This window comes from Trichoderma evansii, assembly GCF_050947405.1.
Source record: "Trichoderma evansii strain SZMC 28006 chromosome Unknown GGI43scaffold_2, whole genome shotgun sequence".
In the NCBI taxonomy this organism is placed as follows: domain Eukaryota; kingdom Fungi; phylum Ascomycota; class Sordariomycetes; order Hypocreales; family Hypocreaceae; genus Trichoderma; species Trichoderma evansii.
Window position 1 is genome coordinate 649,513 of NW_028145204.1, and position 13,388 is coordinate 662,900.

At 49.8% G+C, this 13,388-nt stretch overlaps 4 protein-coding genes across 4 annotated transcripts in view; 2 read left to right on the forward strand and 2 right to left on the reverse strand.

Annotated features, from left to right (window-relative positions):
* The window catches only part of GGI43DRAFT_392782 (translation initiation factor eIF2 subunit gamma), a 2,524-nt gene extending 1,701 nt beyond the window's left edge, over positions 1-823 (reverse strand). Inside the window, exon 1 of the mRNA XM_083204594.1 lies at positions 95-823. Coding sequence (XP_083064750.1) covers positions 95-603 — 509 coding nt within the window. The 5' untranslated portion in view covers positions 604-823. The remainder of the gene's footprint in view (positions 1-94) is intronic.
* Positions 824-4,798: 3,975 nt separating this feature from the next.
* Positions 4,799-6,521, forward strand: GGI43DRAFT_379309 (uncharacterized protein; the record flags this gene model as incomplete). Its single annotated transcript, XM_083202820.1, has 3 exons — positions 4,799-5,311; positions 5,372-5,677; positions 5,733-6,521. The coding sequence occupies 3 exons, from the start codon at positions 4,799-4,801 to the stop codon at positions 6,519-6,521; spliced, it is 1,608 nt and encodes a 535-aa protein (XP_083064751.1).
* Positions 6,522-7,636: 1,115 nt separating this feature from the next.
* Positions 7,637-9,504, reverse strand: GGI43DRAFT_429445 (P-loop containing nucleoside triphosphate hydrolase protein; the record flags this gene model as incomplete). The annotated part of the gene is made up of 4 exons (XM_083209117.1): positions 9,143-9,504; positions 8,878-8,955; positions 8,368-8,792; positions 7,637-8,290 (listed from the first exon to the last, which is right to left on the reverse strand). The coding sequence occupies exons 1-4, from the start codon at positions 9,174-9,176 to the stop codon at positions 7,637-7,639; spliced, it is 1,191 nt and encodes a 396-aa protein (XP_083064752.1). The 5' UTR covers positions 9,177-9,504.
* Positions 9,505-9,769: 265 nt separating this feature from the next.
* On the forward strand, positions 9,770-11,992 carry GGI43DRAFT_392797 ([Histone H3]-lysine-36 demethylase). The gene is made up of 2 exons (XM_083204595.1): positions 9,770-10,317; positions 10,680-11,992. The coding sequence occupies exons 1-2, from the start codon at positions 10,025-10,027 to the stop codon at positions 11,845-11,847; spliced, it is 1,461 nt and encodes a 486-aa protein (XP_083064753.1). The 5' UTR covers positions 9,770-10,024; the 3' UTR covers positions 11,848-11,992.
* Positions 11,993-13,388: the final 1,396 nt, after the last annotated feature.

Below are 13,388 nucleotides of genomic sequence, written 5' to 3' on the forward strand. Positions count from 1 at the left end.
CACCCCCGCCCCCCCCACGCGCCCTCCGCGCCCGGCGCGGCGCGCCGCCCCCCCCCCGTCCGCCCCCCGAGAAAGGGGAGAATGGTGGACGTACGAAACGTGTCGCAACAGACGGTATGTGCCACTACAGCCATCTCTCTCACAAGGAGGGTCAACCTCCTTCTCACTGCCGTAGCTTCGGTAGCAACCAGGACGAGGGCAGGCAGCGTTATCACACTGGTAGATCTTGGCGTTGGCGTAACCCAGCTTGATGGTAATGTTACGGATCAGCTCGTTCTTGAATCGAACTGTCTGGACACCGGAAATGGCCTTGACGACGGTGGACTTTCCGTGAGCGACATGACCAATGGTACCGATGTTGATGGTGGCTTGTCGAGCAATAATCTCGGGGGTGAGAGGCGTCAGGATGGAAACATCGAGATCCTTGGGATCGGTCTGTGGGGGCAGCGGGGGCTTTGCGACCGTCTTGTCGGGGATGACGGGGTTGGACTTCTTGAGGGCCGGCTTGAGGGCCTTTTCTTCGACGATGTTGTCCTGGGCGTCGATGGACTCTCCAGAGTCAGAGTCGGACTGGATATCGTCGTATTTCGGATCGTCAGACATGGTGGCTAGGCGGGGCAGTCTCTGACAATTCTTAGGGACTCGGGGGTGATTCTCCAGAGGGTATAGGGATTGTTTTCTTTCGGGCAGTCGAGGAGCTACAGGGCTCTAAATATGTGACTGGAAAGAAAACAAAGGATGTTTATCGAAGATGTGGAGAGAATGGCAAAAGCCTACAAGGTTTTTGTCACTATAAAATTGCGGAGGTTTGCACAAGCACCCATTTCGCTGTCGAGTGGTCAAAATTCATCGTGTGCAGCTGGATGACTCTTACGCTAAACCGGGTTTGGGTTGATAAACTGATAAGGATTATTGCCCCTCCACAGGTATAGATTTGGTAAGCCCCTCTTTGAGCAGCTATACTTGTTCTCTTGGTAGCCTGGCGGGTGCTGCTAGTATAACGCATAAAAGTCAATTGGCATTATTCCTCAAAAGATGAAAGAATATTTCGATGAAGAAAAAAAAAAATTGAGCAAAAACAAAAGTTGGAAATAGAATTAGAAAAAAATATGAAGATGAAGTTAAACGACTATGCCTTGATGTGTGCTATCATAGTTATGGCAATGACTTGGAGCTTTTCCCCTAGCGATTAATGTGAGCGCTCATGCATACGATGATGAAAAAATATACGCAAGAAATGAGTATTCTGAATCCCTAATCTTGTAGTTGAATGATTAACAAAAAAGAAAAAGGAGAAAAGAAAAAGAAAAATGGAAAAAGAAAAAGAAAAAGAAAAAGGAATACGGTATAGAGCGGCGTTAACTAGGGAGGACAAGGAGAAAATAGTAGAGGAAGACGGTGAGGAGTCGCAGAGAGTTACATCTGGGTATAGGTTGCTGGAGATTGATATCTTGAGCGTTACTAGAATGCTGGATACTGTAATCAATTTTTATATATAGCAATTTTGCTAGTCACATTGCCCCGGTGTACTAAAGATGTCATATCAACCACTGGGTTTCTTAATTGCTACCAAAGGAGCTCTGATTAAATGCAGCTTCTTCTTAGAGATTGGATATTTGAGATTTCGTATTGGTGATATGTACACCACAATGTTTTATAAGAGTACAGATATTTTGGTAATTGTGTTACTTAATTCTAACCCAAAAACTATCATATAATCTACGCCTCTTTGGATGAGAATATTTGTCATATATAATAAAGCCTCCAAATCGCTTTATGAACCGAGTATGGTTAGGTATCTCGCATTGTGTTTCCATTCAGGCAAGCAGCTAAACTAACGTCGCAAAGCCTATAAACTCCAAATTACTTGTTGACACTTTGCTTACACCTCCAAAGGCTATCATCAATGAGATGTCGGAGACTAAAGCAAGACAACCTTGTCTACCAGCTGCTCGGGACAAATCAATGCCGACCAGCAGGACCATCGCCTTCAGGCCACGGTTGTAGACTATGCGGTTACATTCTACAGAGGCTTTAATGCTGCCGCTAGTATATGACAATGAATGAGTTTATTATCCGTCTTCTATTTACCCGATGTACCCCACGGATGCGATGCAGTGCCTAGCACATGACGTGCCTGTTGCTGCTAGTAGACTGCAGTGTGTGTGATTCCCGGTAGGCGGAGTGGCATAAGGCAAAGACGTGGCCCCCAACAGAGAGACAAAAGGCTGAAGGATTTTTAAGGTAGAACATGTTCCTGACACTACTGTCTAGGGCGTCGGTCTACTTTGTGATAACGGCCGCAGGTACGTACGAAGTACATAATGAGTGCATTGCGATGATGACGAGGATGGCACACCAATGCAGAGATATTCCACCGCTAGGATTGATAGCCTTGTGCTTGGCAAGAAGCCTTTGTGGGCATATTTAGTATGTACCGTAGCACAGATGCCGATATCAAGCATAGAAAGCGTTCATACACGTGAAAAAGAACATGGACGCGGACATGAATCAGCCTGTTCGCATATTGCAACTCCACATTTGATATCCGTCAAGCACGCAAAGTCGGCCCCCATCACCAACACATGTAACCTCTCTTTACTACCTAATAAACCAATAGCCCACCTACAAAGAAGTCGTATATTATGCAGCTTACACATACACACGTAGATTAATAAGATTAATAAACTGGCAAATGCATTCATTGACAAAACACGGCAGACGGACAAATGCGTTATACCGCCCCGGATAGCATAACCAGAATCCCGGAAGTGCGCACGAGAAGGTATTAGCGGAGAAGGAAAAAAAAGTCAGCGTCTGCTGACGGGCTTACTGGGATTCCTAACGCCACGACATGTGTTAGTGCTAGCGATTTCGGTTCAAAAGAAGCTGTGGAACTCTGCGGAGGTTAATCGGGGATAAAAAGGAATGAAAGAAATAGGGAAGATAAAAGCATCGACTGATGATCTTCGCAGAAAAAGACGCAGGTCCGGGAGGGGGTATGGCATGTGGTTGTGATGGCCTTCCGCGCGCGGCTGCTGAAGTGCATTGGCGGCGCTCGACCTTTTGTGTTTAAAATAGCAACAGTGTCGCTGTCAAAGGGAAGAAACTTGATTCTCGTACTGGTACGGAGTACTACCAGCAGATAGGCAAACTCAGCAACCACCATTAGCGAAAGGAAAAAAGGGCGGGACCTCTGTTCGCATGGCAAGCAGGGACGAATCCCAAAGAGCTCATTGCCGCCGACCAGCTGCGGTGGCTTGCCGCCCATCACAGCACTCTGCATTCTCATTGGATGCAGGGCAATAAATGCAGCCACAAGACAGCCCCCCCGGCCCAAGCAAGGCCCTAAAAAGGCCCGCCGGGAGTCCCTTGCGTGTGGCCAATCAGAGCGCGTGGTTTGCCGTCGTCACTCGAGATATCGAACAGGCCCGGCGGCAAGGCAAGTTGAAGGGCGGAGAAGCAGAGGAAGAGACTCCATCTGGGCGTGTAATTTTTTATTTCTTGGACGATAGTGAAGAGGCCCGGAAGCTAGGAAGAGAGATTCAGGTCAGGATAAGATGATGATGGCAACTGGAAATGAAGGGCAAAAAGCGATCTAGCAAGGGTTGCTGACTTTTTAGTGTAAGTCGCGGTGCTAGTTGGCTATTGTGCTGCCTCTTTTGACGTCCAACCACCAGCCACTTCCGGGGCCGCGCCCGCTCTCGCAAGGGCAGAAGAGAACTAAGACCGGCAAGCAAGAAAAACAGAGAGCTGATGAATGGGGACCGATGCGTGCTGTTGGTTGATGGTGCGCCCTCCGCTCGGCTCGTGGGCGGTTTAAGGTCCTGAGTGAGATAATAGTGCCCCGGATGTAATAGCCTTGCTTGCGTAGGTAGATTCTGCGTCTGTATTTGCCGACTCGCTTCTGTCGTTGCTTTTCATCTCACACCTCCTCCTCATTCACCCCGACTCTCAACTCTATATTTCATATATATACAAGCAGAATAACATACGAGTATTGCTCTGCACTTACTCGCCAATCTGCTGAGCAGCAAGGGCACGTACAGACCAGACCCGCCCATTGAAGCGCCAATCTGCAATACCCCGTCCATATTGAGCCAATCTGCATCTCAGCTTGCCTGTCGTCGTTTTTTCTCGCCCGGCGGCTAGCCGCATACACCCTCTGGGCGGCATCACACCCTCCTCCAATCGCCTATCAGATCGCCCTTTTTCTCGTCCCATCTCCAGTACCATTTAGCATTGAATCCCTCCCGTATGCACGCAGCAGCACGAGAGAGAGCCGCCCGTTGATAGGATTCGTCGTCTGCTAAATCGACACCCCTCCTCCTCCAATCCCAGAGGGAGAAATTCCGCTTCTGCGCTTCCAGCATTCTCCATCTCGCTATTGAATTTCCTTCTTTTGGCTCCGGCGCCTCGTCGTGGTCGAATGAGCTTCTTGCATCTCTTCTCTCGCCCAGCCGCCAGTCCTCCTCAAAACTCTTGCGCTCCCACTTCCACGTAGCGCTTCTGGAGTTCTTCTCTTGCTTCCTCGATAGCTGGTCTCGTCACACTATTCAACAGTGATTTACTGTATCTTGTCTTTCTTTTTCGGTTTCGATATTAATCTGCTTTGCTTTTTGCTATATCACTGTGTGGATTTATTTCGTTACGAGGCCTACTGCAATCGACTGGCTCGAAAAAGTTCGACTTACACGATCAAGCCCGCACATAATTTACCCTCCCTCATTGCCCTCCCAACCCAAACAAATAAAATATTAAAAAGAAAACTCCAGAGCTGTAGCTCTTAGTGTCCAACATGGACAACCAAGGTCCGTCCTCACTGACGCAGGAGACGATGCCGCAGCCAGAGATAGCAGCACCAGAAGCCGCAGTCATTAACACGCCAGAGCTTACAGGCTTCAACTTTAATGAGAAGAAGCGGCCCGCCGCTCTCAACCTCACACACAACCGCACAGGAACTTCTTCAAGCTCATCGTCAGAGAGCTCACTGAAGGTTCCGCGGACGCCTCGCTTCGCCGAAGCCACATCCGTCCACTCTCCAGTCGACGATGACAAGATCTCACCTTTTGCCGACCCCATCAACCCTCAAGCCTCAGAGTCCCAGCCCAGCGATGTCGGCTTTGGCTATATTGGCAGCAATTCCAACCGGGAATCGATCCCCATGCCGCCAAAGTCTCCTCTCAAGAGCGCCATGAAGGTGCCCGGCACGCCAGCCAGGACGATGCACATTCTCAGCCCTACGTTCCGCGAGGAGGCGAGCCTGGAGAAGCGTGAACTTGAGACCGAAAAGGAGCAGGCCAGAGATCTGGTAAGTCTGGCATTCTACTCTCTGGAGAACACGCATCTTTAACTAACACTGCTTCAACAGAAACACAAGGTCCGCGTTCGTATGGCCAAGTTTGCCCTCCGAAGCGTCCACTTCAGCTGCTCTCTCATCATCCTCGCCATGCTTTCCTCGTCTTTCGCCATTTTCAACGCCACTAAGAACCTCCCTTCGCAGAGCGCAATGCCTTCCTGGGCCAATGGAACCGATCCCTGGGCGCAGAAGCTCGTTCTCTCCATGGCTTGTCTCTCTCTCGGAATCTCTGTCGTGGTCTTTGTCGCCTACTGCCGCGGAGGACATCGCCGCGCTGAAAAGGTCGGCACGTACTACACCATGTTTGCTGTTGGATGGGTAAGCTAAAGCTTCATTCAATTTTTACCACAACCATGAGCTAATACAAATGTAGTTCGTCGTCAGTTTGATTCTCTGGGTCCTCGCAGCCGCCGTCTTCTCCAACTCCAAGAACAACGGCAACAACAAGGATATGTGGGGATGGTCCTGTGTCCAAAACACCCGATCTGTCGTCTTCTCCGACAAGGTCAAGTACAGCTTGGTCTGCCGTCTCCAGAACTGGTCCCTCATCTGCATCATCATCGAGGTCGTCATCGAGGTCATCAGCATCCTGCTCTACAGCATCGTCTTCTACCGATACTACTCCAAGCGCCGCCTGCACAAGTCCATGGACGTCCGAGACCGAGCTCGTTCCGACCTCTACCTCGCCCAGCTTCGCTCGCAGTCCGCCCCCAACACTCCTGGCTTCCCTCGCTCTCCCAGCTTTGGAGGTGCTCCCATGACCCCTGCCATGTTCCCGCCCAAGTCGCCCGCCCTGAGCCAGTACGCCTTGTCGCCTCGCCACGCTCCGGCCAGCTTTGGCAGCCTCTCCAGCATCAACGAGAAGAGCACCTTTACCCCTGGTGTCCAGGTTATCGCCGAGCCTCCGTCAGTGTTCGCGCCACCTCCAGCTGCGTTCAAGCTGCAAGCTCCCCCTGTCAAGGCTCCTTCGGCTACGCCCAAGGCTCAGAGCCCTCTGACACAGGCAGCACCGCCGTTGCCATTTGGCTCGTCTTCTCATGAGCCACCGTCAGAAAACGTTCAAGAGCACGGCCCTGTTGCCGCACACGAGCCAACATATGATGCTGTGCCCATCCCTGGCGCATACGCCGCAGGCCCTGCATCATACGGACAGGCCATGTAAGGTGATGCTTTTAAAAAAAAAAACCAAAAACCAAAAGAGAAATCTCCAAAATTGTGATGATCATATAGCTTATTCCCTTTTCTTTTCTACTACTTTCTTTTGTTTTTCCCTTTTTTGATGAAGCGGGCCAAAATATAGGTTCGAAGCAAGATGAGCTTTTTCCTCCTTGTCAAGAATGATGGAATTTTTTTTTTTACTACGGGGGTTTTCAAGGAACCAGAGTGTACTTAATTTACCACACATATATACCACTTGGGGCGTTTTTTGTTGTATTATTTCTCTTTTTGGAAAGAGGCAGGCAGGCAAATTGAGCGGAATCTTTTGATGGTCGTAACTGGATTCGACGATAGCAATATATATTGGACATATATACACACTGATGTTGTACATCTTGATGCATTTTGATCTCTTGCTTTCTATCTTGTGTTGTGTGGTAGATAAATGACTTGCAAAGTGATTACTTGTCTCGGTTGTTTGATGTGTAATCATCGTCATCTTGGGCTGTACTGGGCAGTATGAATACAGTTTCTACCAGCATCTCCGAATAGAAAGCTACGTAAAGACTGGGAATCGTAGTGGGCGACAGCATGGTATAAACCTACTTCTACCTGCTCAATACACGCTCACACGTGGAATAGACCAACATCACATATCTCATTCATTACGCTTATACGGAACACGCATATAAAGTTCAAATTTTACTTTTGAAAAACCGTACATCATCATGATAGCGACTCCTAGATACAGACACAAAGAGGCGACGAGAACAAGGTATTAAGAAAAAAGAGAATCATTGCATTACTTTTGGTTGCCCGCCGCACCTTCATATCATTAAGGTGCAAAGGACTTCCTGAGCCTTCGTCACGCAGCCAATACTGCCCCCCTTTTTTTCCCTTGCAAGTCACCTCCCCCTTTTGAGAAGCGGCTTTTTCAAATGCCGTCTCGGATGGCCCCCTCTAGAAACGTGAATCTATCAGCAGCTAGGTTCAAAAAACACCTTTTTGGAACGATTTCCCTCCCACGAATGCCTTAACTACCATAAACAGGGCTACGCGATACCGACAAGGGTAGCCCGAAGCGGGTGAAAAAACTTGGATATGATGGGGAAATATTGCTTAGATCAGGTCGGCAACGTTCATGGGCATTTCCTCGATCTGGGTGCTGTAGAATTGTTCAATCTCACGCATCATGCGGACGTCGTCAGCGGTGACGAAGTTGATGGCAACACCCTTTCGGCCGAAACGACCACCACGACCGATACGGTGGATGTAGTTCTCCCGGTTGGCGGGGAGATCGTAGTTGATGACCAGGGAAACCTGCTGGACATCGATACCACGGGCCAAAAGGTCAGTGGCGATCAGGACACGAGAAGAACCGGATCGGAACTCCTTCATAATCAGGTCACGCTGAGCCTGGTCCATGTCACCGTGCATGGCAGAGACGGTGAAGTCACGGGCAGTCAGCTTGTCAGTCAGCCAGTCGACCTTTCTGCGGGTGTTGCAGAAGATAACGGCCTGGGTGATGGTGACGGTCTCGTAGAGATCGGACAGGGTGTCGAGCTTCCACTCCTCCTTCTCAACAGCAATGTAGAACTGCTTGATACCTTCCAGGGTCAGTTCGTCCTTCTTGACAAGGATACGAACGGGGTCACGCATGAATCGGGTGGTGACCTCAAGGACGTCCTGGGGCATGGTGGCGGACAGCAGGACAACCTGGGTGGACTGGGGAAGGAGCTGGAAGATGTCGTAGATCTGGTCGGTGAAACCACGCTATCAGGGAGAAGACGTGTTAGTGAAACTGAAGCTACACACATAATGGCGAATTTTGGCTCATGGGTATTCCTTACAGAAAGCATCTCGTCGGCCTCGTCGAGGACGAACATCTTCATGGCGTCGGTCTTGAGGAAGCGACGCTGGATCATGTCGTGGACACGGCCGGGGGTACCGACAACGACCTGAGGGCCGTCCTGGAGGGCCTTCATGTCATCACGGACGCTGGTGCCACCAATGCAGGCGTGGCACTCAACGTTCATGAAGTCGCCGATAGCGACAACGACCTTCTGGATCTGCTGGGCCAGCTCACGGGTAGGGGCGAGGATCAGAGCCTGGCACTGCTTGACAGCAGGGTCGATCTTCTGGAGAACGGAGATGGAGAAAGTAGCGGTCTTGCCAGTACCGGACTGGGCCTGAGCAATGACGTCGTGGCCCTTGATAACAGGCATGATAGCACGCTGCTGAATAGCAGAGGGACGCTCAAAACCGTAGGCGTAAACTGGTCGCTGTTAGACATTGCCTTTCCCCCTTTTTTTTGTGGTTGAATCGCTTCGTAGAAGGCGTGGAAGAGGGACAGCACTCACCACCACGGAGGAGCTCAGACTTGAGGTTCATGTCGTCGAAGGAGTCGACAGTCTCATCGTAGTTGGACTCGATCTGTCCTGTAAACGCAACCGCAGTCAGCAAACTGAAGAATCAGGGCGGGGCAGTAATAATAGGAGGCCCAGATTTGGGTATCGTGGGGTCAAAACGCCGCGACCGCTTTGCGCGCACAAGCAAAGTCCTCATGAAATTTTCGACACGGCGCTCAGCAGCCAGATATGGCGCAGATCTTGGGGTTTGACTTACCCTCGGGGACATCCTCGAGTCCCTTGTCAGCCATGATTGCGGTTGAAGAAGAAGAAAAGAATCTAGATCAAGCGCAGCTCGATCTAGAAATTATGAAAAAAAAGTTGGGCGGGGTGGGAGCAAAAAAGGCAGTCTTCTGTCGAGAGAAGGCTGCGGGTGTGTGATAAACTGAAAAGTAGTCGTCTAGATTCGAAGTTCTCGATAAATGCGAGAACAAAAAGAACCTAGGAAAAAAATCGTGATGATATATTTGTATGCCTTGAGAAGGTTGAGGAGAGAGAAAAAAGTGAACTGAGGGGCGATGTGGACTTGCTTTTTTTTTTCTCTCCCAGCCGCTTGTGGCCAATCAGTTCGGGGTTGCGTGGTGGGGCACACGGTTAGGGTACCTCAAGCCAGTGGAATTTTTTTTTTTTCCTCTGGAGCATTACATGCAGCCTAGAGCCCAGCGTCCTTAGCGCTGCCAGCAGCACATTGTGGCGGATCCTCGCACAGGCTTGCAGCACGCTTCGCCCCATTTTACGGAGCAGCGCCTATCATCCAATACTGCCAACGGTCATTGGACAGACGCGGAGGGAGGGAAAAAAAAAAAAAAAAAAAAAAAAAAAAGATGTCACTAACAATATCTAACTTCATCAATACTATACGAGCCATGTTTTACCCTGGCTAGCTGCTAACAACCAAATTTTTTTTGCTTGTGGCTTTACTTTTGGCTTTACTTTTGCCCTTATTAGACAGTATATCCCCCCTTCCACTTACACGGCCTAGGCCAACTCATACCTTAATTCCGTTACTTCGGAACTTGCCTAAAGGCGATACTCTCAAACAAACCTAAATCCTCCTCAGATCTTAGTGGACGATCGATGAGTCGACGCGAATAGCATCATGCCTTCTGCAGTTTCACATAAGAGTCACCAGTCCAGTGACTCAACTAGTGTCAGCCACTCTGACTCAATTCCAACTCACCCTCTTGGTGTCAAGCCCCTGGGAAATCAGTATCTCGCCAAGGGGCCAAACGCCCGCAGAAGCATCGGCACATGGGCGTGTCTGCCTGATGAACTCCTCGCTGTTGTTCTTGAGGGTGTCGACAAACAATCCTTGCTGAATCTCGGATCCACGTGCAAATTCCTATATGCTTTCTGCCACTCTGAGGAGCTATGGAAAGCCTTGTATCTCCGGTGAGTTTTCATGTTGCTTTCTTCCTGTTTTTTTTTTTTTTTTAAGTTTAGCCATTCGAGTACGCATGTTGAGCCCAAAGTGCATGTGAGGGAGATGAGCCCCTGCATATCCCTGCATGAAGCATGCAACTACATGGCCAGCTTCCTGATGGTAGCCAAGTGGCTGGTTGAGCATGTTACCAATGATGCGATGGCTTTACTCTAATACTCTCAATCTCTTCCTTGCCCCTGGTGGGAAACCTTGTAAAGAATTTGTGCCAAGTAGTGCATATAAATGCAGTATATACCTATCCACCAATACTTAGTACTCAAGTTGCAACATCAAACACATGTGACATGGGCTGACCTGCATCATGCTTCAGGTCTCAGTCAACTAGCAGCCCATCTATAAACTGGCGGGGCTCATGGAGGTCGACTGTCATTGGGCTTCCTCGTGAAGACGAAGCCAAAGTTGACTGCAGCAATGTCTTCTCTGATGTTCTGCATCGACCTTTCGCCTGTAGCAATATCGATCTAGCAAACTTTGTCTCCAGGATACCAAAGGCAAATGAAATTCGCCGATTTGAGAATCTCACGTACGAAGAATACTCCGAGAGATGGACTGAGCAGCCCTTTGTCTTGACAAACTGCATACAAGAATGGCCGGTCTACTCCCAGTGGACCATCGATTCGCTGCTTAAAAAGTACGCTGAAGTCGAGTTTCGTGCTGAAGCAGTTGACTGGACTTTTTCACAATATTGCGAGTATATGAACAGGAACAAAGACGAAAGCCCACTGTACTTGTTTGATCGAAAGTTTGCTGAAAAGATGGGGCTCGTAGTAGGGCACTCAGAAGATGCTGCGTATTGGCGGCCTGACTGCTTTGGACCAGATCTCTTTGAGGTTTTGGGAGATGAGCGGCCAGCTCACAGGTGGCTGATCATAGGACCTGAACGAAGCGGCTCTACTTTCCACAAGGATCCCAATGGCACAAGCGCCTGGAACGCCGTGATACAGGGGGCCAAGTACTGGATCATGTTTCCTCCAACAGCTGAAGTCCCTGGTGTTTATGTGTCTGAGGACAGCAGCGAGGTGACTAGTCCGCTAAGCATTGCCGAGTGGCTTCTTACGTTTCACAAGGAGGCAAGACAGATGCCTGAATGCGTTGAGGGCATATGCAATGCCGGAGAGATCCTTCACGTCCCCAGCGGATGGTGGCATCTGGTAGTGAACATCGAAAAGGGCATTGCGCTGACGCAAAACTTTGTCCCTCAGTCCCCCGGTCTCAATCTTGTCTCTGAAGTGCTGTCATTCTTGAGGGATAAGCCCGACCAGGTATCTGGCTTCTCCAGAGATGTCGAAGATCCATTTGGGCTTTTTACGGAAAGACTCAAACAGGATTATCCAGATGTTTTGGAGAGAGCACTTGAATTAGCTGATAAGAAGAGTGGCAAGAAGAGGAAATGGGATGCTGCAGTAGGACGAGATGAAGAGAAGGCAGAGGGGTTCAGTTTTGGCTTTGGGGGTGATGATGATGATGAGATACCTTGATGGATATCGTATATGTACAACATAAGCTAGACAGCTCCTTTATGATTTACGGCTATAAATTGATATGGATGATTGGCATACTACGGAGTTCCTGTACTGCCAGTAATATCTGTGCTTCTAGTAATATCTGTACTACGAGTAGATGATATATGGGGTATGCAGCAAAAAGCGTGCCCTTTGCGGGGCTCTCTGCGGGACGGTTTTTCATCTGGGGATCCCCCCCTACTTTTCGATTGTGATCGTTTGTAAGCAGAAGCACATCCTGGCATGCATTCACGATAAGCTGCTGGATGCGGAAACTTTCAGGCTGTTTCCACGAGTCGAGCAATACCTAATTGCACGATAGTGGTATTGAGAGGGCGCTGATGGAATCAATGCTGACACCCTTTTGCCCCTCTTCTCCCTGCTTTTCTTGTAAGGCAGCATTGGGGATAGGATTCAAGCTGCTCGTTCAAAAACGACGGTGAATACCAAACACCACTGCAAGGGTAAGATGCCGGAGTTAGTGGTATTTAGCATAAGTACGAAGCAGAGACTTGGAGTAATAGCACACTTGGGCTGGGTACGGGAGCCATCTGCACAAAGCACTTGCTGTACCTCATTATGGATCATTTCGCAGGATTCGTTAACCACCCAAGTTGATCCGGATGTTAAGCTGCCCGTGTGTAAGACAAGACTCGACGCAGCAGTGTTGCATCTTATCGGAGGGTTTCAGACAAAGCGTCCAGGGGGAAAGTTGTTGAGGTGAAGGCATATTGGCACTAGCAATTAGTAACCCGAATGGGAAGATGGTGTGCCAAACAAACACTCCTTGTCCCTGGTTAGAGTGTAGATGCAATGCCTGATGGGCTGCAAAGCACAGCTGTCGATAATCACGCCCACCCTAGCAGGAGTGATTATCTGCGTTTGCCCACTCGCTGACCACGTCACCACTAAGCATGTTGCAACAGCACCAGCACCAGCAGCCCGGAGAGGAAACTGGACTCGGCACTAAAGGCACTGGAGTGCGCTGCTAAGGAGCTCTGCCCGCTACAAAAAGGATGGATCGCTAGCGCCCGTCTCAGCGCAGCTCTCTATGCTCCCGTTGGCCGCTGTGCGGTGCTAGTCAGTTAGTTCTAGACTGCTTCGTAGTCCATGTGCCAATCAATTGACAACCCCCTTGAGATCCATGTAGAGAGAAAGAGAGATCTAGACAGATAGAGACCGGTACAACCAAATTCAACGATGAAAACACTAAATGTATGTACCAACAGCGCCTCTCATAGCAGGCGAGCAAAGGCCAATAAGCACGCCATTTGCGGCTCTCTTGGAGTTGTTGCCCAACTGTACGTGGTACCTCCATCCAGCCTGCAGCGCCTCATCCCGTCCAGGTACCGCCCACTTCCCCTCCGCCTCCAGGTGCCCAAATGGCCGGGCAGCCATTAGGGGTTTATTACTGGGCCGCCGCAGGGGCTATTTCGCCTCCACCACGACCTGTCGCGAGTCTCGTCCTCCCAGCGTCAGAGCCGCCTCTGTCCCTTCGACTTCGCATCTCCTCTGCC

Excerpts from the sequence above, each read along its gene's own strand:
- GGI43DRAFT_392797 (XM_083204595.1), top strand. The coding sequence starts at position 10,025 with ATGCCTTCTGCAGTTTCACATAAGAGTCACCAGTCCAGTGACTCAACT. Across the intron at positions 10,318-10,679 it reads TGGAAAGCCTTGTATCTCCG|GTCTCAGTCAACTAGCAGCC; the intron begins GTGAGTTTTCAT and ends ATCATGCTTCAG.